This window comes from Homarus americanus, unplaced genomic scaffold, assembly GCF_018991925.1.
Source record: "Homarus americanus isolate GMGI-L3 unplaced genomic scaffold, GMGI_Hamer_2.0 scaffold367, whole genome shotgun sequence".
Lineage (NCBI taxonomy): Eukaryota > Metazoa > Arthropoda > Malacostraca > Decapoda > Nephropidae > Homarus > Homarus americanus.
In genome coordinates, this window is record NW_024743709.1 from 1,988,108 (window position 1) to 2,013,358 (window position 25,251).

At 44.7% G+C, this 25,251-nt stretch overlaps 1 protein-coding gene across 1 annotated transcript in view; it reads right to left on the reverse strand.

Annotated features, from left to right (window-relative positions):
* LOC121877399 (U-scoloptoxin(16)-Er13a-like) overlaps positions 1 to 12,905 on the reverse strand; it is a 41,969-nt gene extending 29,064 nt beyond the window's left edge. The window contains exon 1 of the mRNA XM_042383146.1: positions 12,189 to 12,905. Coding sequence (XP_042239080.1) covers positions 12,189 to 12,315 — 127 coding nt within the window. The 5' untranslated portion in view covers positions 12,316 to 12,905. The remainder of the gene's footprint in view (positions 1 to 12,188) is intronic.
* Between the last annotated feature and the right edge of the window lie 12,346 nt (positions 12,906 to 25,251).

Consider the following 25,251-nt stretch of genomic DNA (forward strand, 5'->3'; position numbering starts at 1 on the left):
TTGTCGTAGGTAGATACATGCTTTAACCACCGTAGTGTTATTATTTCGGAGGTATTCTAGATCAGCCAATTTATCCAACACAAAGTCTAAGTTTGTGTTGGAGGGAATCTCTAGACTCACCCCGAAACCCACAACCCTTACACAACTTATATTTGTGTAAGCTTGTGTCAGCTCGTCGTCCATGTGACGGAGTTGGCTGGTAGCTTCTTGGAGGAATTTTTGGCGCTGATCTTCCATTTTAATAAATATAATTGTTTTATAGATATATGATAAAGGGACCAGGTTGATTCAGAATCCTGTGAAAGAATGTAGTAAGAGGTTCAATGAGGTTGGAACTTTAGTGATATGTTTAGTGATGATGTTAACTGTGTAGTGATGACGTGAACCATAGTTATGATGTGAACTATAGTGATGATGTTTCATGAAGCTATGAACTATACAGTGATGATAGAACTTTAGTGATGATGTTAACTGTGTAGTGATGCTGTGAACTATAGTGATGATGTGAACCTTAGTGATGATGTTTCATGATGCTATGATCTATATAATGATGATGGAACTTTAGTGATGATGTTAACTGTGTAGTGATGATGGAACTTTAGTTTATGTTTAGTGATGATGTTAACTGTGTAGTGATGCTGTGAACTATAGTGATGATGTGTCATGATGCTACGAACTGTGTAGTGATGAAGTGAGCTATAGTGATAATGTGTCATAATGCCATGAACTATATAGTGATGATGTGGACTAGAGTGATGATGTGTCATGATGCCACGAACTGTGTAGTGATGCTGTGAACTATAGTGATGATGTGTCATGATGCTACGAACTGTGTAGTGATGATGTGAACTATAGTGATGATGTGTCATGATGCTACGAACTGTGTAGTGATGATGTGAACTATAGTGACGATGTGTCATGATGCTACGAACTGTGTAGTGATGATGTGAACTATAGTGATGATGTGTCATGATGCCACGAACTGTGTAGTGATGATGTGAACTATAGTGATGTGTCATGATTACTTGCAGACTGTGTAGTGATGAAGTGAACTATAGTGATGATGTGTCATGATGCCACGAACTGTGTAGTGATGATGTGAACTATAGTGATGTGAATTATAGTATTGATGTGAACTATAATGATGAGTAGTGATATGTGAACTATAGTGATGATGTGAACTATAATGATGTGTAGTGATATGTGAACTATAGTGATGATGTGTCATAGAGCTATGAACTGTCCATGGGCGTAATTGTGTGGTGTACACAGACTACAATCACATAAATAATCTGTAATCACGTATAAACACACACACACACACACACACACACACACACACACACACACACACACGCCCCACAATCACGACACACCAAAACTACGAACACACACACTTCACTCACGTACACACATACTTTACTCACGTACACACACACTTCACTCACGTACACACACACTTCACTCACGTACACACACACACTTTTTATATTAGAGAGAGTCATTAGAAATATTAAAAATATATAGATTTAAATATTAAATTATTACAATTTAAATAATTAAAATATTATAACTCATTCAATTTAGTTATATAACATTATTAAATAAATAGAACAGAAAAAAGACGACATATTTTACCTTCATGTTCATTCTGTATTTACTGAGGTGACCCGAGGGCCCAGTCAGGTCACTGACCGTCAGGGGAGTAATTACCCCAGTAGACAAAACACGTCATTGAAGATTAAATAAACATTCCTTGTATACTTCTTTATAACTATAACAAAATTCCCGAAGGTTAGGTTAGGTTAGGTTAGAGAAGTGTTCATAAACAAAAAAAAGAAAAAAATAATAATTAAAAAAAAATATCATTATTTCTCCTGGGGGACTTTAGTCCTTGGGCTCTTCATCCTAGGGGGCTTTGTCCTTCACTCCATCAAACGATCCTCACTATACACTTCAAACTATCCTCACTATACACTTCAAACTATCCTCACTACATACATCAAACTATCCTCACTACACACATCAAACTATCCTCACTATACACATCAAACTATCCTCACTACATACATCAAACTATCCTCACTACACACATCAAACTATCCTCACTACACACATCAAACTATCCACTACACTTCAAAACCATCTCCACCATCAAACTATCACTCTACACACATCAATATCCTCTTCACTTCAAACTATCCTCTACTTTGCTTCAAACTATCCTTCACTCCATCAAACGATCCTCACTATACACTTCAAACTATCCTCACTATACACTTCAAACTATCCTCACTACATACATCAAACTATCCTCACTACACACATCAAACTATCCTCACTATACACATCAAACTATCCTCACTACATACATCAAACTATCCTCACTACACACATCAAACTATCCTCACTACACACATCAAACTATCCTCACTACATACATCAAACTATCCTCACTATACACTTCAAACTATCCTCACTATACACTTCAAACTATCCTCACTACACACATCAAACTATCCTCACTACACACTTCAAACTATCCTCACTACACACATCAAACTATCCTCACTACATACATCAAACTATCCTCACTACACACATCAAACTATCCTCACTACATACATCAAACTATCCTCACTACACACATCAAACTATCCTCACTACATACTTCAAACTATCCTCACATCTGACCCCATCACCAAGCGACGTTACAGTATCTTCACCATCTGAATGTCCTATATTATACTGTATTTGGAAATCTAACCTGTGTATCTTGGGAAGGTTTTTTGCAAGTAGACCGTGAATTTCACGCTACCTAATAACTCGTTTGAATTGACACCTGATAAATAATCTAAAATGACTTCCCGTGGAAAACACTGGAGTTACTTTTAACGCTTCCGAAACAGAGATCCGATAGGAGTGTACCTTAGTCTGGCTCTCTTCGACGACGCCATCCAGACAAGAACCCCAACGACCCTAAAGCCACAAAAACTTTTTCAAGAGTTAAGAAATGCCTATGAAGTGTTGCTCAATGGTCACTTCTTTGGACACGGGCCCAGTGACACAACCCCCGAGACTCCAGGAGATGACACTCAAAACGAATGCCCACTTGTATGCAGACCTCAAGTGACAGTAAATCTGTCAATAAACCGTCTAAGCATGTCATACCTGCCCCCAGACTCCAACGCCAAGTTTACAGTTGTTTCAGAAAGCTCTTCCGAGATCTTTCTGGGAGATGAATGCAAACAAAACACCAGCAAGCTGCCACCACCAAGCTTTGGACGAAGCTCCACCCCATTAAAAGATGTCAAAACCTTTTATAAATACTGGACCGAATTTTCTCCACTACAAATGTACGTGCGGCCAAAGGGTACAAGGCAATACAATTGCGCTCATCTCCACTAAACCTCCTCAGAAACCAGCTTTCTCTATCATCTGTTCAGCAACATCGGGAACAGTTCAACACCGAAGTTCGCTCTGGTGAACTTCCACCAAAGCAAGATGAACGGCTGAACCAAAAATGAACACACGAACCAAACACAACATTAACTTGCCAGACGGTAACCACCTTTAGCTGCAGCCCAGCATTAAACACACACACACCCTACAGGATTTGCAATCAATTTTAGCTGCAGCCCAGCCAAAACACACACACCCTACAGGATTTGCAACCACCTTTAGCTGCAGCCCAGCCAAACACACACACCCTACAGGACGGTAACTACCTTTAGCTGCAGCCCAGCCAAACACACACACCCTGCTGCCGAGCCCAGGCCTTTTAGCTGCAGCCCAGCCAAAACACACACACACCCCTACAGGATGTAACTACCTTAGCTGCAGCCCAGCCAAAACACACACACCCCATAGACGGTAACTAATTTTAGCTGCAAGGCTCAGCCAAAACACACACACCCTACAGGACGGTAACCACCTTTTAGCTGCAGCCCAGCCAAACACAATAATAATCTCATGGTAACCACCTTTAGCTGCAGCCCAGCCACAACACCACACCCTACAGGACGGTAACCACCTTTAGCTGCAGCCCAGCCAAAACACACACACCCTACAGGACGGTAACCACCTTTAGCTGCAGCCCAGCCAAAACACACACACCCTACAGGACGGTAACCACCTTTAGCTGCAGCCCAGCCAAAACACACACACCCTACAGGACGGTAACCACCTTTAGCTGCAGCCCAGCCAAAACACACACACACACACTCACACTTTGTTGGCGCCAATATCAAGTCACAAGTACCACAAGTACCCAACTAAGTAAGGTCGGCCCTTAAGTACTAATTGGCCCTAAAGTACACTACTAATGTAAGTTTTCTAAGTAATCTGAATCTTAGAGCTTGTAACCCTGTGTTAGTAAGTAATTTAAAGTGTAATAACTTCTAAATTTGCAATATTGTTTAATGTAATTTGATGTGTAACACGTATTAGAAATTTATTTGCAATTATTATCAAAACGATAAAGTTCTCAACTTTTCTGTCTGCCTGTCTGTCCTTACATTTCCATACAAAGAAAATAATTAATAATAGTAATAATAATAATAATAATAATAATAACCACTGCGGGAAATATTCTCGAAAATTTGGTCAACTGACAGGTACAGCAAGGAGGTCAGGGAGGTTAGAGGTCAAGGAAGGTCGTGTTGCCAGATACTTGAGGTCAATCAGATAATTATAAATTCCATATAAGAGAGTAGGGGGTAAAGGGAGGAGAGGGAAGGGAGAGAAAATCAATCTCTCCCTCCACCATGATGCAGAGAGGGAGAGTGGACCCACACGGGGCAGGCTAGAACTGGTCGTGGGAGGACTGCTGCGGACAGTGTGTGTGCTTGTGGAAATGCCTTGTCGCCCAACTCACTCCTCTCACTCCCGACCTACAGCCCTCCCCCCCCCCTCTTATTTTCCCACTCACCTAAGAGGGAGAGAAGGAGGAGGGGATGGGACTAGAAAGTGTACAGGGGTCTCAGTGCAACACACACACACACACACACACACACACACTGTTCGCCCAGACTATAAACAACATTATATTTTTAATTACAAGTGTAGCAAACGTGAAGATTTATTTTTAGATTGCCCTCGAGGGGGCTAGTGAAGGTAATTAGCACCTGGTGAATGTCACCCCTCAGGTGAGCTCACAGTGAACATAGGCCGAGGAAGCCTCAAGGGATAGGTGGCTGACGGGAACAACGATAATGTCAGCCGATTTTGTATTTTCTCTGAAGCTGACAGCCAGACACCTTCACCCCATCACCGCCCCATTTCCTCTCTCCTAGTAAGCTTAAAGAGTCCTTCTCCTCCTCCTGGGCATAGATCCTTCGTCTCCTACCCGTGTTACATATAATAGGACCCTCACACCTCCTCCTCCTCCTAGCACTCGAGGTCCACCTAAAGGCAACAGTCAACATCTGTGGGGCGTCGTGTAGGAGTTAAGGGGTCCGCCTCCTGAGCATAATATTCTTCACCTCTCACACGACGTCTCTCATGAGCTGGGATCCTTTCACAAGTATTCATATCCTCGGGGGATTTACCTCTCTCTGGAGGCCCCTAGTCCTTTGAGTCCTAAACACCAAATGTCATAACAATGGTTCCTTTCACTGATCCTCCTGCCTCCGGGGTCCTTATTCTCATAAACATAAAATCCTTCTACTCCTCGTCGCGCTCTTCCTGTCATGAGTTCCTTTCACACATTCTTATAACCACAGGAGTCTTATTTCTGTCTTATACTGGTATTTAATCCTTCCACAATTATAGTGTTAGGCATCCTATGCGGTCCTGCTCACACACACACACACACACACACTTTGTATCATTTAGGTAACTTTCACTACCTAGTTCCTTTCGCTAATATATCGACGCGGCACCCCACATTCCCTGCTGACAGTCTAGTGCCTCCCACATTCCCTGCTGACAGTCTAGTGCCTCCCACATTCCCTGCTGACAGTCTAGTGCCTCCCACATTCCCTGCCACAACCTGGGTGTTACTCCAGCGTCAGGGGCGGGGTGAGATATGAGGAGGAGGGGAGGGGTGGTGATGGTGAGGAGGTGGTGATGGTGAGGAGGTGGTGATGGTGAGGGAGGTGGTGATGGTGAGGGGGTGTGATGTGTGAGGGAGGTGATGGTGAGGGAGGTGGTGATGGTGAGGAGGTGGTGGGATAGGGAGGAGGTGGTGATGGTGAGGGGCAAGTATGGTGAGGGAGGTGAGGGGAGCTGACCCACGAAATATCCCTCACCCCTGCGTGTTGAGGGCCTCCTACCACCACCTCTTCCTCTCCCCCTTTTCTTCCCTTCTTCTTCCCTTCCACCTATTGTCTCCCCAGTCCTCCTCCTCCCTCTTCTTATACTCCTTTCCTCCTTTTTTCCTTCCCCCCTCCCCTTACGTTGCCCTCTGATGGAGGAGGAGGAGGAAGGAGAAAAGAAAAATAAAGGATGACGAGAAAAAGAATGAGAGAGAGAGAGAGAGAGGAGAGAGAGAGAGAGAGAGAGAGAGAGAGAGAGAGAGAGAGAGAGAGAGAGAGAGACACGCCCACGCAGAGGTAAGTTCATGTGTTCCTCCACCATTCATGGCAGCAACAGCCTGAGGGAGGGAGGTATGCTAGAGTCCTCCCCATCCACCACCTCTCTTACGCCACACAACACGACAATCATGCTGTTCCACTCAACCTTTCCACCTCTTCTTCCTCTATTTACGCTGTTCCATCCACTAGACCCCCTCCCTCATATTTATTTTTACTATTCCAACCACTATACTACCTCCCTGTTATTCATCTAAGCTTTTCCATCCTCTAAACCTCCTCCCTGTTATTTATTGAAGCTGTTCCATCTTCTAAACCACCTCCGTTATTTATTTAAGCCGCTCCAGCCTCTAAATCACCTTCCTGTTATTTATCTAAGCTGTTCCATCCTCTAAACCCCCTTCCCGTTATTTATTTAAGCTGTTATATCCTCTAAATCACCTCCCTGTTATTTATTTAAGCTGTTCCATTCTTTAAACCTCCTCCCTGTTATTTATTGAAGGTGTTCCATTACGATGTTTATAACCCCAAGACGCTGGTGGCGGAATCGTGGGTGTGTTTCTGACGTAGTTACATCAGCTGTTTTCGACGTGGATACAACAGGTGTTTCTGACGTGGTTACAAGGGCTGTGGGCAACAAAAGACTCACAACACTACGCCCACATCACGGACACAGCCTACAGCGGCCATTAAGCTCCGGGGGACGAGGTTGTTAGTGGGTAGTTCGCCTGCACCGCTACAAATAGTAATGATGGTGTACTCTGTAGGGTCGAGGAGGGGAGGGGAAAGGGGGAAGAAATGGAGAAGGGAAGAGGATCGAGACAGGGGAAGGGGCAGGGAGGAGAAGGAAAGGGAAGGGAAGGAGGAAAGAAGTGAATGTCAAGAAGGGAAGAAAGGAAGGAAGGAAGGAAGGAAGGAAGGGAAGGAGGGAAGGGAGGGAAGAAAGAGGGATTGTGATGCATATGTATAGAGGGAGGGGGGAAGGAAGGGGGGAGGGAGATCAGTTTATGTGGAGGGGTCCTGAATGGAGTATAATATAGGGTATAGCAGTGTTATATCATACCAACATACACACACACACACACACACACTCACCCACCCACACACACACACACACACACACACAAGAGGAAGAATCATCAAGTCATCTCAGCTGTGTTATTTCCTTGTCATGCTGCACTGTCACGTGTGAATGTCATGACACTTCCTTGACTGCCTTTGATTCATAAGCAGATGTCATGTGAACTTATTTTCATGGTACGACACTTCCTTGTCATGTCATTACTTACTTGTCATGTCACTACTTCTCTGTCATGTCATTTGGAATAATTTACATGTACAAACACATGTGATCCTTGCAGGTGTTGAGTTGACATCTGCGTAACGTCATGGATTTATGATTACAGGTGTTCTTGGCTGTTACTTAGACACCTGTGAACTAGACAGCAGTTCTTACAGGTGTCTCAGCTTGCCTCACTAGACAGCAGTACGGGTTATGTCTATATATTGACTTGAAAGGCTATTTACAAAAAGAGTCGAGCCAGATGTTCTTATTGGTGGCTTTCCTTGACAGCTGTAGCAGAAAGGGTCATGTGTACAGGTGTGTTTAGAAGTTAATTTCAACAGGTGTTCACAATAGGTCAAGACTGTGTACCTCTCTGAGAGCTTTTATCAACAGGTGTTCTTAAAATGTCATAATTACAGGTGTTCTTGTCAGGTAATATTTACAAAGGTTAACTAATTGTGAAAGTATGTGTGTGTGAGTGAGTCGGCGACATTCTGTTGTTAGAGAGAGAAAGAGAGAGAGAGAATCCAATACAGTTACTAATAAAAAAAAATCCATCTCAAATTTATCCAGATTTCCCCTAAGAAACGAAACAAATAAATAAAATACCTGAACAAAAGCTCCAAATGTCAACAAAATAACAAAAGATCATCGAACAAAACCTCCATCCAGCAGAACACAAACACCACGTCTCACTTAACGAAAGATTTAAGATAGAAAACAAAAAAGCATCGCTGTACAGGTATACATGACACAGGTATAGAGTTTACCTTTCACTGAGAATAATTATGAGACAGGTTGATTATCTCCCAGTGTCTCTGATCTCCCGATAGAGATAAAAATATCGCCCGTAATGAGGAGTGGGAGTGACGTTTACAGATCAGCTGCCGTCAGAAGGAGGGAGGGAGGGAGGGAGGGAGGGGGGCGGGGGGGGGAAGGTAGAGAAAATGTTTACGAGTTTTCTTCCTCCATAATAGAAAATTTTGACCTACCCAAGCGGCTTATGAGGCTACTAGGATTAGGAGTCTACTAGGAGTCTTGGAGGGGTGTGAGGTGGTTGTGTTGACACCAGAGGGAGTGGATTAGTACCTCACTCCCTGTGTTCCCACGGTGAGGGAGGAGGAGGCGAGGGGGTGATGCAAGGTGTGGCAGTATTGTTGGTGTGTGCACGAGCCGGGGTGAGGGAGGTGAGGGGGAGAGATTGAGTGGGTTTATGAGGGTGGGGGGAGGGAGGAAGATAAGAGACAGAGGAAGGGAAGGAAGGCGAAGAAACATAAGTGAAGGAACGGGAGAAATACAGGATAAGGAGGACCTCTAGCGTGGAGGGGAAGAGAAGGAAGCCCAGTTCAGAGGGGGGAGGATGCCACCCCTACTTTGGGATATCCCCACTCCCCACACCCCACTGTACCTATCCCCATCCCTACTATGAGAACACCTGTAGGCTACTAATTACATTATCTTGATATATTTGCACACCTGTCTAATTAGTAATTGTGCATGATTTAATTACTGCAGTATCTGTCTAATTACCTGTTGGTGGCCTAGCAGGTGAGTAATTACCTCTTAATTAACTAACACCTGTCTGATTACCCGTCAGTGCAATACCTGTCTCGCTATATGTGGTTAATTAGGCACCTGGATAATTACTTTTTATGATCACAGGTGTTCTAGGGAATTGTATTTTCTTTAATTTTTTTGTGTTTGTTTGTTTGTTGTTTACTTAAGTCTTGTTTAGTCACGAGGCCATTGTAGAGAGAGAGAGAGAGAGAGAGAGAGAGAGAGAGAGAGAGAGAGAGAGAGAGAGAGAGAGAGGAAATTACTAAAAACAAGACAAAAAGGAGAGACAGACACACAGACACACACAGCACACACAGACGCACAGACACACAGACGCACAGACACACACACACACAGACACACACAGACAGACACACACAGACACAGACACATACAGACACAGACAGACAAAGCTATGAAAGGGAGAGTTGTGAAGTATTAAAACTCATAACAAGACGCCGGAAGAAAGGCGACCAACCCACACTCCGTTTTTTGTGGTCGTTCCCTTAAGAGCATTGTCTTGGTGGTAGAGAACTGTGGGAAAGATGGCGGTGAAGTAACGCTGTGACTGTACACCTGCAACACCTGGTGAACTGTGTGTGTGTGTGTGTGTGTGTGTGTGTGTGTATCATCCCTCTTATTCTCTTCTTCCTGTTCCTCCTCTTCCATCTTTTCCTCCTTCCTTCCTCCTCTTCTCCATCTTCCTCCTCCACCGCTCTTGATAGACTGACACGTACCTAACCTAACCTAACCTAACCTAACCTAACCTAACCTAACCTAACCTCAGAGTATACACTAAGACTAACGAGCATTGAGAAGTAGTAATGATGGTTAGCGTGGTCTGTCTAACTACCCTCAGTTTGGTTACTAACGATCCTAGGTTAACGACACACGTGAGTAATTGGGTGATGGTTGATAAACTGCGGCCAGTCCACGGCTAATAGGGGCATGGGAGAGGAGGGGAGGGGTGAGGTGAGGGGGGGGGATAGGGAAGGGGTAAGGAAGGTAAGGTATATGGGGAGGGGATAGAGGAATGGAAGGAGGGAGAGGGGAAAGGGAAGGGAAATGGGAGGGGAAGGGGAGAGGGTATGTATCTATCCTGTATTTGCAACTGTTTATTTATGGCTACGTAATGTCCAGGAAGTTAAGATGTCTGAGAGAGAGAGAGAGAGAGAGAGAGAGAGAGAGAGAGAGAGAGAGAGAGTCACTTGTGTCTAAATAAAGTCTTTGTTATGTTCATATATGTCTTAGTCACTTGTATAGTTTTATAATATGTCTTTCACATATATAGCTATTATGACTGAAGACCATAACATTAACTTAACAGGAACAGCCTCTTAAGTAACACCTGATCCCCTTGTGGTAGTGTTAAGTAATGGTCGTTGAAGTGTAAGTGTTTAGAGAGGCGCGCCTGAGGGTACGCCCTTAGGTACACACACACGCACCCTCAGGTACACACACACGCCCTCAGGTACACACACACACGCCCTCAGGTACACACACACGCCCTCAGGTACACGTCAACACCGTTTCCTAAGACCGTGGCAATGGCGAGCCTATACGTAACTCTCTCACCTGACACACGCCACCTACCTGTACCCCACACACGCCACCTACCTGTACCCCACACACGCCACCTACCTGTACCACACACACGCCACTCATTCCCTCTATCTCGCCCACTCACTCCCAATCTCCCCCACCCTCTCCACTCCCACTCCCACCCTCTCACCACACCTACAGTTCACCAAACACACTGTCACCATCACTCTCTTATGGACTAGTTTCACCATTGATGTTACCGAAACTCTCCCAGCGAAATGTTGTCACCACACACACACACACACACACACACACACATATAGCGCCTATGTCATGTTGCAGTAGAATTTGTTCACCTATTGACGTAACATTAAGAACGATAGTTTTAGTTTTTGCTGTGTGTGTGTGTGTGTGTGTGTGTGTTGTCTGACTGTCCTGTCCTAACCTAACCTAACGTATCCTAATCAAACCTAACCTAATTGGGCCAGGCCGAATAAATCCCAAAGTTAATGGATGCGTCTGGGAAGTTTGTCCAGTAAACCATATTAGAAACACGGCCTATTGGGAATGGAGACCTATTAGGAATGGGTCTAATAGGAATGGGTCTAATAGGAATGGAGTATTGTATTGTAAACTATTGTATTATGTGACAGGCTATTGTGTTATATTGGTTAACTCTGAACTGTATATTTGTGGAAGTTATACTGATTACACACACACACACACACACACACAGTCGCCCAGGAGCGTGTACACCAGGCGACATGTACAGTACAAGGATGAACAGTAGTACACAGGTGAGGTAAAGTGTGTACTCTTGATTAATTAATTAGTGAAGGTGTACCTCCTGGCCTCTCCTCACCTGTGGCCCCCATACCTTACTGTATCCTGCTGTATTATACTGAATTTTGATTTATTCTCTTGGATTTTGATAGATTGTACTGTAGTGTGATGGCTTCTTCTTTATTTGATGTATCCTGTTGTATTCTATCTCATTGTACTGTATTTTGATGTATTTTGATGTATTTTGATGTATTTTACTGTATATTACTGTATTTTGATGTATTTTACTGTATATTACTGTATTTTGATGTATTTTACTGTATATTACTGTATTTTAATGTATTTTACTGTATATTACTGTATTTTAATGTATTTTACTGTATATTACTGTATTTTAATGTATTTTACTGTATGCTGCTCTGTTCTAATATACCCGGCTGTGGTCTGACACACTCCGCCGTTGTAGTACAGTACATCGTGGTACTCACCTCTGAGTTCGTCAGCGCGGACATAGTGGATGTGACCCTCCTGGGCGTGGATGGTGTGGATGAGTGCTGCTACCCACACCACACCCACCACCAGTACCACACCCGCTCCTCTGCCTGTCATCATCATTGTTCTTCCTCTTCCACTGTCTTCACTTCACCGTTTGTTGTCACTTATCTCTGTTATCACCAGTTATTTCCTCGTCCGTTAGTTTGCTCGTTTCTTTTCCTGCCAACTACCACTGTCATGTGACGTTATAATGTTACTACTGCGCCTCAATAACTAACGTCTTTAAACGCGTAACTACTTTAGTAATTACACAAGTCCAACAACGATTAAAATATTGTGAGAGACAGAACTTCCGTCACTGTCACACTGCTCTCAACCTACCGCCTTGTTTTTCTTCTTAAATCAAAGATGACTGTAATTTTTATCCCTTTGTGTTGTCCTTTTTTCGGGGAAACTTTGGTAAAAAAACAAAAGCGGTATTTACCCACCCAAAAGCACTTTTATTTATTGCACTAATAATACCACACAGGGGGTCACGTCCTAGTTAAGAGACACATGTGGTGTAGTGTGTATTCCTCGTCCTGCTGGGTGTAGTTCCTGACGTGGGGACGAAGACGAGGGCACTGAGGGAGGTGACGAGGGTTTCACCAGCACGAGGGGGGGATGTGGACGGCACGGCGGCGCGCAGACGTGTGAGTGAGGAAGGTGGTGCTGGGTCGACCCCACACGGCCCTCCCAGCCAGCGTGCCAGCCCTTCAACCAGCCACCCACCTTAATAGTCAGCCAGCGTGCCAGCCCTTCAGCCAGCCACCCACCTTAATAGTCAGCCAGCGTGCCAGCCCTTCAGCCAGCCACCCACCTTAATAGTCAGCCAGCGTGCCAGCCAGCCAGCAAGTCAGACAGTCAGACAGTCAGCCAGCCAGCCAATTTAATTATCCAGACTCTATTGTATCGTGGCGGTGTTACTTCTAGTGATGTGATGTGGGAACGTATATAACTGTCTCACTTAACCTATACAATACACAAACAGCTGGTGATCCAAGATGGCGTCCAAATTCCACTGAGACTCTGGCGTAACTAAATACATTCTTTTATCGCCGGTTAGGTTAGGTTAGGTTAGGTTAGGTTAGGTTAGGTTAGGTTAGGTTAGGTTAGGTTAGTTTAGGTTAGGTTAGGTTAGGTTAGGTTAAGTTTGATTTGGTTAAATGGGAGGAAAATTAACTTGTGACTTATTAAGAGAGTCGAAGCCTTAACCGGGGAGTGTTAATTAATGGTTCCCTTGTTAAGGTAGAGTCTCTGTGTTAATTTGTGGCCATTTTTGGGTGGTGGAAATGATGGTGGTCTTAGTGGTGCTATGTCAGAGGGGGTGTGTAGGGAGAGGGAAGGGACAGGGCATGAGGAGAGGAGGGGGGGGCAGGTGGGCGAGAGGGAAGGGACAGGCATGAGGAGAGAGGGGGGGGGCAGGGTGAGAGGAGGAGGGCATGGCTAGGAGGGAGGAAGAATCAGATAGGGAGAAGGAAATGGTGAGGGCACTACCAGGGGCACCACTACCAGTAGAACCACCAGGGGGCACCACTACCGGGGCACTATTACCAGGGGGTAACACTACCAGGGGGGTACCACTACCAGGGCACCACTACCAGGGGGCACCATCACTAGGGGGCACCACTACCAGGGGGGCACTTCACTACCAGGGGGGGCACCACTCACCAGGGGGGCACCACTACCAGGGGCACCATCACCAGGGGCACCATTAGCCAGGGGGCACCACTACTTAAAAACCACTACCAGGGGGCACCACTATCAGGGGGCACCACTACCAGGGAGGCACTAATACCAGGGGGCACCACTGCCAGGGGGCACCACTGCCAGTGGTCATCACTAGGGGCAATTACCATCAGGGGCACCACTATCAGGGGCACCACTATTAGGGGCACCACCATCAGGGGCACCATCAGGGGGCACCACTATCAGGGGGGCACCACTATCAGGGGGGCACCACTATCAGGGGGCACCACTATCAGGGGGCACCACTATCAGGGGGCACCACTATCAGGGGGGCTCCTGTAAAATAAGAACTTTGTATCAATGGTCTCTCGCTGTCTCATTCACTTTCATCCTCGTCTGAAAACAATCGTTCGCCTGGCGTAGTATCGTCGAGCATCAGTGGTGAACGATGCTCAGGTGCAGGTGAGCGAAGGATTGTGGTCAGGAGTGAAAGTCACACCCCCCCCTTGAGGTCGAGGATGCGCTGGCTGATGCTCACCTGTTTCATCACTAGTCTGACCCTGGATCACGTGACCAGAGACGTTCACATGACCCCAGGTGCCTCCAAGTCCCCAGGCGTATCTCAGTGTAGGTGACCATCAGCCAATCATAACCCAAGCTGGTGCTACATGTCGGAGGTGATTGGTCCGTTGTCAGGGAAAGTGATGTTAGCGGGGAGCTGCCGTGACCCGACATACCTGAGGGGGCAAAGGTAGTCATTACGTCACTACTACAGCCAGCCAATAGCAGGGTGGGTTACCGAGCTTCTGGACCTATGATTGGTTATAGTAGAGTGTCCAAGAGGAGCCAGCAGTATAAGGGTCGGGAAGAGCCAAACACCTGCCTGACGTAGGGTGTTCTCTCCTGACGGCGCTGAAGGTAATTAATCATATTACTAAATACGACTGTTACCTCCACACACACACGCACGAAAAGCCTCATTATATTCCGCTGATAACACGAGCTTACGACACGGTAAACTGGACTAGACATCATCAATAAATTCTTTTACTAAACTCTATCTGTGTCTTGAACTTACAACACGACACGCTTCGGTGATTGGGTTTACGACAAGATACTTATACAGACAGTCACCTATTGTATTCCTCTTAGTAGTAGTAGTAGTAGTAGTAGTAGTAGTAGTAGTAGTAGTAGTAGCATACACATTTCTCACGCCAAGCTTTCAAGACGTTTATTGAAATTCCTCAGATGTCTTACAAGGTTCCCAAACAGAGGCGGCGACAGCATCTCCCCTGCAGGTCACGCTCTCCACCCACTGCTCAACTGTAGACGGCAGTAAAAAACATACGTCTGACGAACCTTTCATACACAACTTTTATCAAAACTTTTAAAACGTTTCTCAAGCTTTTCAAACACTGAGGCGCTGATGAATGCTCGTGTTGGCTATGTTGAGTGCTCGTGCTGGCGTTCGTATGATGGCGTGAGCATCTCAAGAGCCCCAAGGTCGCTCACACGTTCCCTACCGTCTTAGTAATTCTACCTCACGTTCATCCAGGCGTTCATTTACGCTCCCCTTGACTTAGTTAACAGGTGCAGCGAGTCGAAGTGTACGCCAGGCGGAAGCTATTAGTGGCGTACTTTAGGTAATGGAAGACTTGTACGCCTTTACCCCCTGAGGAGTCGTGTGGTGTACTGGAGGCTGTGTGGTGTACTGGTCTGGGTTGTGGTAGAAGGCATCTAACTCGTACTGAACAACATGGGGACATGACCTGTACGTGTTTGACTCCCTCTGTCTAGGTAGGTTCCCCTCTCTCCTTCCTTCCCTCATTTCTCTCTCCTTCTCTCCCCCCTTCCTCCCTCCCTTCTTTCTTCCCCCCTTCCTTTCTTCCTCTTCTTCACCCCCCCTCTCCTCTCTCGCATTAGTAAAACCTCCATCCTCTCGCTATCTTTCCAATTCTTCCTTTTTCCTTTCCACACACACACACACACACACACACACACACACACACACACACACACGCAGCTCTAATCCATGTTAGAAGAATTACCACGGTCGTGCTTCGCTCTACTGAACCAAAAACACAATAGTTTACCACCGAAAAGAAAACGTATTTAAGGGGATACTTGTGTGTTAATTGGTTAAGTGTTATAGGTTGTAAGTTACGATAAACCCAGGTACAGACAGGTACAGATACAGGTACAGGTAACAAGTACAGGTATAATCACATGTTCAATCCCAGATACAGGTACAGGTAGAATCACTAGTACAGATACATTAAGCAGTACAGGTAAAGAATGGGTTGTGCTTAATTACAGGTAAAAGTAAAGATGTACAGGTGGGTGTAACTCTCCCACGCCCCCTTAAAAGGACACGAGGCCGGAAGTACACCTGTGGGGGGTGAGGAGGGCAGGTGAGGTGAGGGGAGGGAGGGTCACCATATTTCCGTATTTTGTAAACCATCTCGTCGTTAATTCACCATAACCACGGCACCATGGTCTGACACCCACACACACACACACGTACCCGGACCAACTCCAGTCGTGAGAAGGGCTGGCGAACGGACGTCAGGTGTTAAGACTCATTATTCTATTACTTTCACAAGGAGAAGTTTTACCTTCAGTACACCACAACCACAACAGCACACCGAGGCGCTGTTCCAACAATATGGCTGACCGGGACTTTATCACCTTACCTGTCGCTAATTAGAGGAAGCGACAGGTGAGCTGAACTACCCTACCGACCACTGATGGAGACCTTCACTTAGGGTGTGGGTGACGATGGGGTCATGTACAGGGTGGTGAATAAGTTGCTCTTGTTGAGGTAAAACTGACTTATGTGTCACCCTGTATGATATTTCCGGTTCAGAAGTCTTAGATCAATTAAGTGAAAGTTTAATTATTTTGTCTCCAGTTTTCTTGTAATTAAAAGTTTCATTCTTAATTGAAATTGTTAAAAAATTAATAAAAACTTAAATATCTTAGAAATATGATTTTAAAATATAATAAAAAGGATAAAGAAAATAATTTACAATAAAAATAAAATAATATAAACTACTAAAAATAAATAAAATAAAGATGAATAAAAGAAAAATAATTCAGACTAAAAATAATCACAATAAAAATCTTCGTCTTTTCGGATAATTTGTACTAATTATAATAATCATCCTTAAATAATTAGTTGATATAATTATTACATTTACCATCCCTTAAAAGATTAATTATTGAATAAGATTAACAAACACTAACAGTTAACTTCTCTCAGTTACCTTACCTCACCACACACAGTTACCTTACCTCACTAGACACAGTTACCTTACCTCACCACACACAGTTACCTTACCTCACCACACACAGTTACCTTACCTCACCACACACAGTTACCTTACCTCACCACACACAGTTACCTTACCTCACCTAGACACAGTTATACCTCACCACACTTACCTCACCACACACACAGTTACCTTACCTCACCACACACCCAGTTACCTTTACCTCACTGGAGCACAGTTAACACCTCTGCACACAGTTACGCCCACCTCACCACACACAGTTGCATACCTCCTGCCTAGACACAGTTACATACCTCGCACCACACACGGATTACCTTACCTCACTAGACACAGTTAACACACCTCACCACACACAGTTACCTTACCTCACCACACACAGTTACCTTACCCCACCACACACAGTTACCTTCCCTCACTAGACACAGTTACCTTCCCTCACTAGACACAGTTACCTTACCTCACCACACACAGTTACCTTACCTCACCACACACAGTTACCTTACCTCACCACACAGTCCACCTTTACCTCACCACACACAGTCAACTTACCTCACCACACACAGTTACCTTCCCTCACCACACACAGTTACCTTCCCTCACCACACACAGTTACCTTACCTCACCACACACAGTTAACTTACCTCACCACACACAGTTACCTTACCTCACCACACACAGTCAACTTACCTCACCACACACAGTTACCTTACCTCACTAGACACAGTTAACTTCCCTCACCTCACACAGTTAACCACACACAGGTGAGGTAAACCCTGACGTCACACACAGGTGGCAGGTGTTGTAGGTCGTTAAAAGCGAAAGTTACTCCTTGACTATACAACAAATGGCGAGAGAGAGAGAGAGATTGTGTGTGGGTGAACGGAAGAATGGGTGAACTCTCCTCCTCTCTTCCCTGTCCCTTCCTCATCCCTCCCCTCCCTCTATCCCTCCTTCCTTGTCTCACTCTACCCTCCCCTCCCCCCCCCTTCACGTCTCCTTCCCTCCTCTCTCCTCTCCCCTCCCCCCTTCACGTCTCCCTCCCTCCCTCTCCCTCCCTCCCTCCCTCCCCTTCCTCCCTCTCCTCCCTCTCTCCCTCCCTCTCTCCCCCCCTTCCCCACGTAGCAGGTCAAGGCTGTATCGAAACCACAAGTGATGGACAGTGGTGAATTGTCCTCTGTGTTGTGTGTGTGTGTCTGGTAAATTGATCTCTCTCTCTCTCTCTCTCTCTCTTCTAAAGAATAAACCTTAGCCACTACATGACCTATCTCGCGGCCATGTGTGTGTGTGTGTGTGTGTGTGTGTGTGTGTGTGTGTGTGTGTGTGTGTGTGTTGTGTGTGTGTGTGTGTGTGTGTGTCTCTTCGTCACTAACATAAGAACATAAGAAAATAAGGAGTCTGCAATAGGCCGGTTGGCCTGTGCATGGCAGCTGTCGAGTTACTACCACTCTCTATCATCCATGAATCTATCTAGCCTCCTTTTGAAACTTTCCAGAGTTCCAGCACTTACTACAAAGTTGCTAGCTTGTTCCTCGTCCACCACCCTATTTGTGAACCAGTTCCTTCCTATCTCCTCTAACCTAAACTTATCCAACTTGAATCCGTTGCTCCGAGTCCTATCCTGCTCGGATATTATAAGAACTTTATCTATATCCCTTTATTGATTCCTTTCACCCACTTAAATACTTCTATCATATCTCCCGCACTCTTCGTCTTTCTAGGGAATGCAAGTTTAGTTTCTTTAACCTATCTTGATATGGAAGGTTTCTTAGTTGGAATCATTTTCGTCATTCTTCGTGCTGCGACTCTAGTGAATTGATATCCATTCTATAATAAGGGGCCAGCTGAACCCACATAATCGAGGTGCGGCCTGACTAGCAAAGATATCGTTGCAATAAGACCTCCTCTTGTTACTTACACTTCTAGATATACAACCCAATACTCTGTTTGCCTTATTTCGAACATTAACGCACTGTTTTCTAGGCCGTAGGTCCGGGCTTACGTACCCTAAGTCTCTTCACAAGTCGACTTCTCTGGGTTGATGTTGTTAAGGCTGTATACACTACTGATGGGGGAGGAACACTCGGCCTCGTTTCTTCCCTACAGGTGTTTCTGTAGGTAATCTGCACCTGTCAGTACATCTTCAGGTGATATATGGATGGGGGGTGAGGGAGAGTGGGGGAGAGAGGCAGGGGGGTGAGGGAGAGTGAGGGGAGGGGGAGAAGAGAGAGTAAAATCATGATATTGATTGAAGGTGAAACAGATTAAATGATCATTATGTGCAGGTAACATAATCAAGGTGCATGTATCAGCAGCTGCTAGGTAATTTTGACGTACACACACACACACACACACACACACACACACACACACACACACACACACATTTCCGCTACAGGTATTAAGTATTAGATATATGAATTTATATAGGAGAGAGAGATTGAATGTTGAATTTTCCCAGCTAATGCTCTCTCTCTCTCTCTCTCACCTGTCCCACCACCCCTTTTACTGAGGTTCCAGCAGGTGTTGGGTAAGGCAGTCATACCTGGATTATTCACACCTTGATGCTGTAAATTGAGAGACATGCTCCTCCCCTCAACCTCTCCTTCCTCCCCTCCTCTCTTCCCTCCTTCCTTCCTCTCTTCTCTTCTTCTACCTCCCCCTTAGCATGTTGTTGCATAATGTTGCACGTCAGGAAGAATGCTTTCTTGCAACTTGACCTGTTTATTGTATTAGATAATTATTACGTTTATACTTAGTTAAATGTGTGTGTGTGTATGTATGTATGTATGTATGTATGTATGTATGTATGTATGTATGGATTCCAGTTGTGAGACCTAGGTAGACAGGAAGTACAAGGCACAACACCTGGTTAGGCCGCCATCACTGTTCATCACCTGGTATATTTGTAAACAACAGTGTACACCTGAAGGCAAACTAGGGGAGGGTGAGATGGGGGGTTGTCAAGGGGAGGCTCTCTCTCTCTCTCTCTCTCTCTCTCTCTCTCTCTACACTGTACGGTTTATTAAGCAATGGTAAGCGGGGTGCGAGGCTGCTGGGTCAGATCACGGAACTAGAATATGATGACGATGATGATAGTAGTAAAATAGTAGTAGTAGTAGTAGTAGTAGTAGTAGTAGTAGTAGTAGCAATAATAGTAATAATGAAAACAACAAGGTCATAACAGATCATTAGTATGTACAAACTTTCTCCCTATAGTCAAGGTAATTTTTTCACCGAGGCGCACCTGACCCTGACACAGGTAGAGGAGGTGACAGGTGACAATGTTATGCCTTCCTCTCCTCCCTCCTCCCCTCCTCCCTCCTCCCCTGACCTTCCTCTCCCTACCTCCCCTGGTGACACTTCTCCCTCCCTCCCCGGAAGCCTGAAGTGACCTGGACCCTTTATGTTGACTGGTGAAGGAGGTTGAGGGGAGAGGAGTGAGGTGAGGATTGTTGTTATTACACACACACACACACACACACACACACACACACATAGTCGTGACTGCCCTATATGGAACAGCCAATATTAGCAAACCATCATTGCCTGAGGAGCTGTAGTGGTGGTGATGAGAGGAGATTAGCGCGTGTGTGTGTGTGTGTGTGTGTGTGTGTCTGTGTGTGTGTGTGTGTGTGTAGTGTTCACAGCTCAGAGATTGACAGATAAACACAAAGTTGAAAATAATTGAATAATGGCTGACTGCTCAAGTAAACACTCAGAGAAACATCCGTACATGATTTAATAAACACAATGATGTTTGAATGAAAAAAATATTAACTTATTAGGAAGACAAATAACAAGACAAACAAGTTAATGTTTATATAAAAAATAAAAACTTAAATTTCCCCTAAATGTAAACAAACACGAGATCAGCTGATGGAAAAACCCGCCAAAAAATAAAGTGATTTTCAACTCCTCAGACGACCCAGCGTCTCTACTTCCTCCCAACCCTCCTCCTTCCTTCCCTCCTCCCTCCTTCCTTCCCTCCTCCTTCCTCCTTCCCTCCTCAACTTCGACGTGACTTGAGGCGTACTCATTACCTCCTTACCTCCAGCTGTTGGGCCGCTGCCCTGGAGAAAATGCCCACCCTCCCCGACTGGCCTCCCGTCTACAGCACCCCAGGTTCACCCATGGTCTTGGCACTTCCCCTCCCCCTCACCCCCTCCCCCCCCCTCCCCCCTCTCCTCTGACGACTAGTTCATTGTGATGTATATTATGTAGACCGGCAGCCAGACACATAATGACAGGTGTACACACATAACTACTCCCCACCCATTAAGTTAATCACCAGGTAGAAGACTCACCTGGTTGTAGGTCAGGTAAGGTGATAAAGGAACCTAATGAACCTACCTTTACCTGAGGCTAATAAAGTGTTAGAAGGCTACCGTCATGGTGAGCTATGGTGTTAAGTTGTCATGGTGGGTATATGGTGTTGCGGCTCTAATGGTGACCTATGGTGACATGGGAACCTGGTATAGTGTTTGTATACCTGCACTGTTTGTACGTCTATCTATCTATCTATCTATCTATCTATCTATCTATCTATCTTACATCATACAAAATACAGAAAGTGTCCACACGTTACAAATTGAATTACATAAGACATTTCCTCATTTCATTTCCATGCTGTAATGTTATCTCACAAAATACACAACAAAAAGCTACAGAAATAATACAGTATCGTAGCGTGTATTGATATCAAGAACTAGGATAGAATATGATAGCTTACGTTCAATTGCGTGTAGTGATAGCAAGGTGTGCGTTTGTCTGTCACGCCTTTACTGTGTATATATTGGACTGGTTGTGATGTAATAGTGATGGGGTGTGGTGTAGTGTGGTGTAGTGTGGTGTTGTGTGGTGTAGTGTGGTGTTGTGTGGTGTTGTAGGAGGAGAGTGATAGGTGGTGTGGTGTGGTGTAGTGTGTGTGATGTGTGGTGTTGTGTGGTGTTGTGTGGTGTTGTAAGGAGGGAGAGTGATGTTAGGTGGTGTAGTGTGGTGTAGTGTGGTGTTGTGTGGTGTTGTAGGGGAGGGAGGAGAGTGATGTTAGGTTGTGTAGTGTGGTGTTGTGTGGTGTAAGGGGAGGTGATGATGTTAGGTGGTGTAGTGTGGTGTGGTGTGGTGTGGTGTGGTGTTGTGTTATGATAGTGCTATATGATGTGTTTTGTTGTGAGTCGTGTGTATGTATGTTAAGATTCACTTAATATTATACTGTGTGTGTGTGTGTGTGTGTGTGGATATTTCTACTAAATGTCTCAACACTTTACTGTCACTTTTACACGTATCTTCCATCACTACTATCACCAACTAATTTCAGACCTATGCCCTGATTCACCTCCGATCCACCCCTGATTCACACCCCTAATCCACCCCCTGATCCACCTCTCCGAGCCACCCCCGTGATTCACCCCACACGAAAATAGGTAGATACACATAGAAGTATATATACCTTTTATTAATAGGTATATACACGTAATACATATCCATAGGCTTTAATACTAATGTACAGGTAGATTTCAGGTAAATGGATATACCTGAGTTACACCGGATTCATATACCCGGAAGTACACACCTGTAGGAAAGGTAATTAACACCTTCGTCTCACCTGTCTTGACCTCATACCAACAATCCCCCCCTCTTACTCCTACCACCCCCCTCCCCTCTCCCCCTCCCCCTCCCCTCTCTACCTCCCCTTACCTCCGAAATAAAAAGAAATAGCGAAAGTTTGGAGCAGATCTGTTTGGTGATTGTTGGCACGTGTGTGTGTGTGTGTGTGTGTGTGTGTGTGTGTGTGTGTGTGTGTGATATTGGAGCCCCGACGTTCACACACACAGCGGGGTGAAAGGAAGAGGTGAACTTTTCTGGGAGTTATCATATAAAAGTGAACCTCGTGACATCACCACACGAGGGAGGGAAGTCTTGGGTCACCAGCGGTAATACTATGGGTTGGTGAGGCACTTGACTTGTGGCTCTGTTGATCATGGTGACTTGGTGACTTGTGGCTCTGTTGATCATGGTGACTTGGTGACTTGTGGCTCTGTTGATGATGGTGACTTTGATGGTGACTTGTGACTGTTGTTGTTGTTATTGTTGTTATTGGTGAGAAATTTGACTTGGTGATTCACGGTTCTGTTATTGTTGTTATTATTAGTAGTTGTATTTTAATTGTTGTTGTTGTTATTATGGCCATTGTTGTTGTTGTTGTTGTTGTTAGTCCAATGGCACGAGTTCACGCAGGAAATAGTACAGTCTCCCCTAACAGCTGGTAAATAAAAAACAAACAAAAGAAAACTGAGATTCGACACACTGAGACTCGACACCCTGAGATTCGACACCCTGAGATTCGACACCCTGAGATTCGACACCCTGAGATTCGACACACTAGTAACCATCTTTAAACCAGCTGGGTGTCACAAGGAGAAAGAGATTATTGGTGTCATATAGGTCTCATGTCATAGAGAGAAGGTGTGGGCGGTCCCTGGCTCATCGGGGAGGAAAAGGTAAACAGATGAAGAACGTGTTGCGGGGTGGGGGGGGAGGCCTCTGGGTGGAGTGTGTGTGATGATGATTAATGATGATCCTTTGATGATGATTAGTATTATTAGTTATGTTATCATCCTTAGCATCATCATCATCATCATCATCATCGTCATCATCATCATCCTCCTCATCATCACTATCATCACCAGGACCCGGAAATATACCTCAACACCTTCAGGAGACACTACGTAATTGACTGACTGACTCACTCACTCACTGACTCACTAACTGACTGACTGACTCACAGATTGACTGACTGACTGAGTGTGGGGAAAGATTTTTTATGCCACGCTTAGAGGGAGGGACATTCTTCAGTCGACCGTAGCAATCAGTTTGTTACTTTCCCTCTGTCTGTGTATTATGGTGACACGCGAACCTCTCTCTCTCTCTCTCTCTCCTACTACTTCTACTACTACTACCAATGACGATACTAGAACTAAGAACAAAACAAAAAAACAAACAAACAAACCAAACACACACACACACACACACACACACACACGATATTTGCGAAATCCAAATAATGTCGATCGAGGCAAAAAAATACAAAATAAAAAGCTGGATATTTCCTTTCCCATCTCTACATCAACCCCCACTCCTCCCCTCCCTCAGCCCCGCCCTCTCACGCACACCGTCACAAATTTCTCTCAACACCTGCAATAAATCACCTTTTAACCTAATTAACCAGTGAACTAAACTCTTAAATAATATTACAAATGTTTAAAGTAAAGTCTGAAATGATACCTTTTGTGTGTGTATGGATTTGAGGAATTAAAAGACCCGATGCGCTTTTTTTTCCCTGGAGGAGGTGATGAGTCCTTGTTGTCGTTCGTGTAAGTGAGCGGATTCAGGATTCAGCTCCACCGTGAGAACACCCCGCGGGATGGTACACAAGAGGTGGCAATAACCCCCCTTACGATACGTGATTTATAGGTTGTGATGAGATAAACTACGTATGTGTGAAATAGAAGAATAACACGATAATGAGGAGAATAAAAGGGAAATAACAAAACATCACCAATAACTTCAAAACAAAAGAATAACGAGATACTAAAGAAGGTATTCGATCCAACATTAATTAATAAAAACAATAGATACTTTAATTCTGTTTTAGATTTAACTTTTAATAAATAGAAAGATAACCGTTAGTGTTTGTATCAGTAAAGAACTTCAGTAAAGGCGACCGTAAAGCGATAAAAAATTACCATAATCGATTCTTCATTAGTTTCGGAAATAAAGTCGAAGTTAAGTATTAATAAAGTCAAATACACAAGAGAAATATTGACTAAAACACCCAATTGAGATTAGAAAGATATTGCTACGATATATTTGTGTCGATGTTCTAACTATGACAGTGGTAATTAGCGAGATAGACAGGTTGTTATGATGGTAGTTCCTTCCCGCCATACAGAGACAATATGGTACAGGAGAACAGTATCTTGATGTACTGTGCCTGTGGTGGTCCTCCTCCAGTGAGTTACTACTCTAGTGTGGAAGT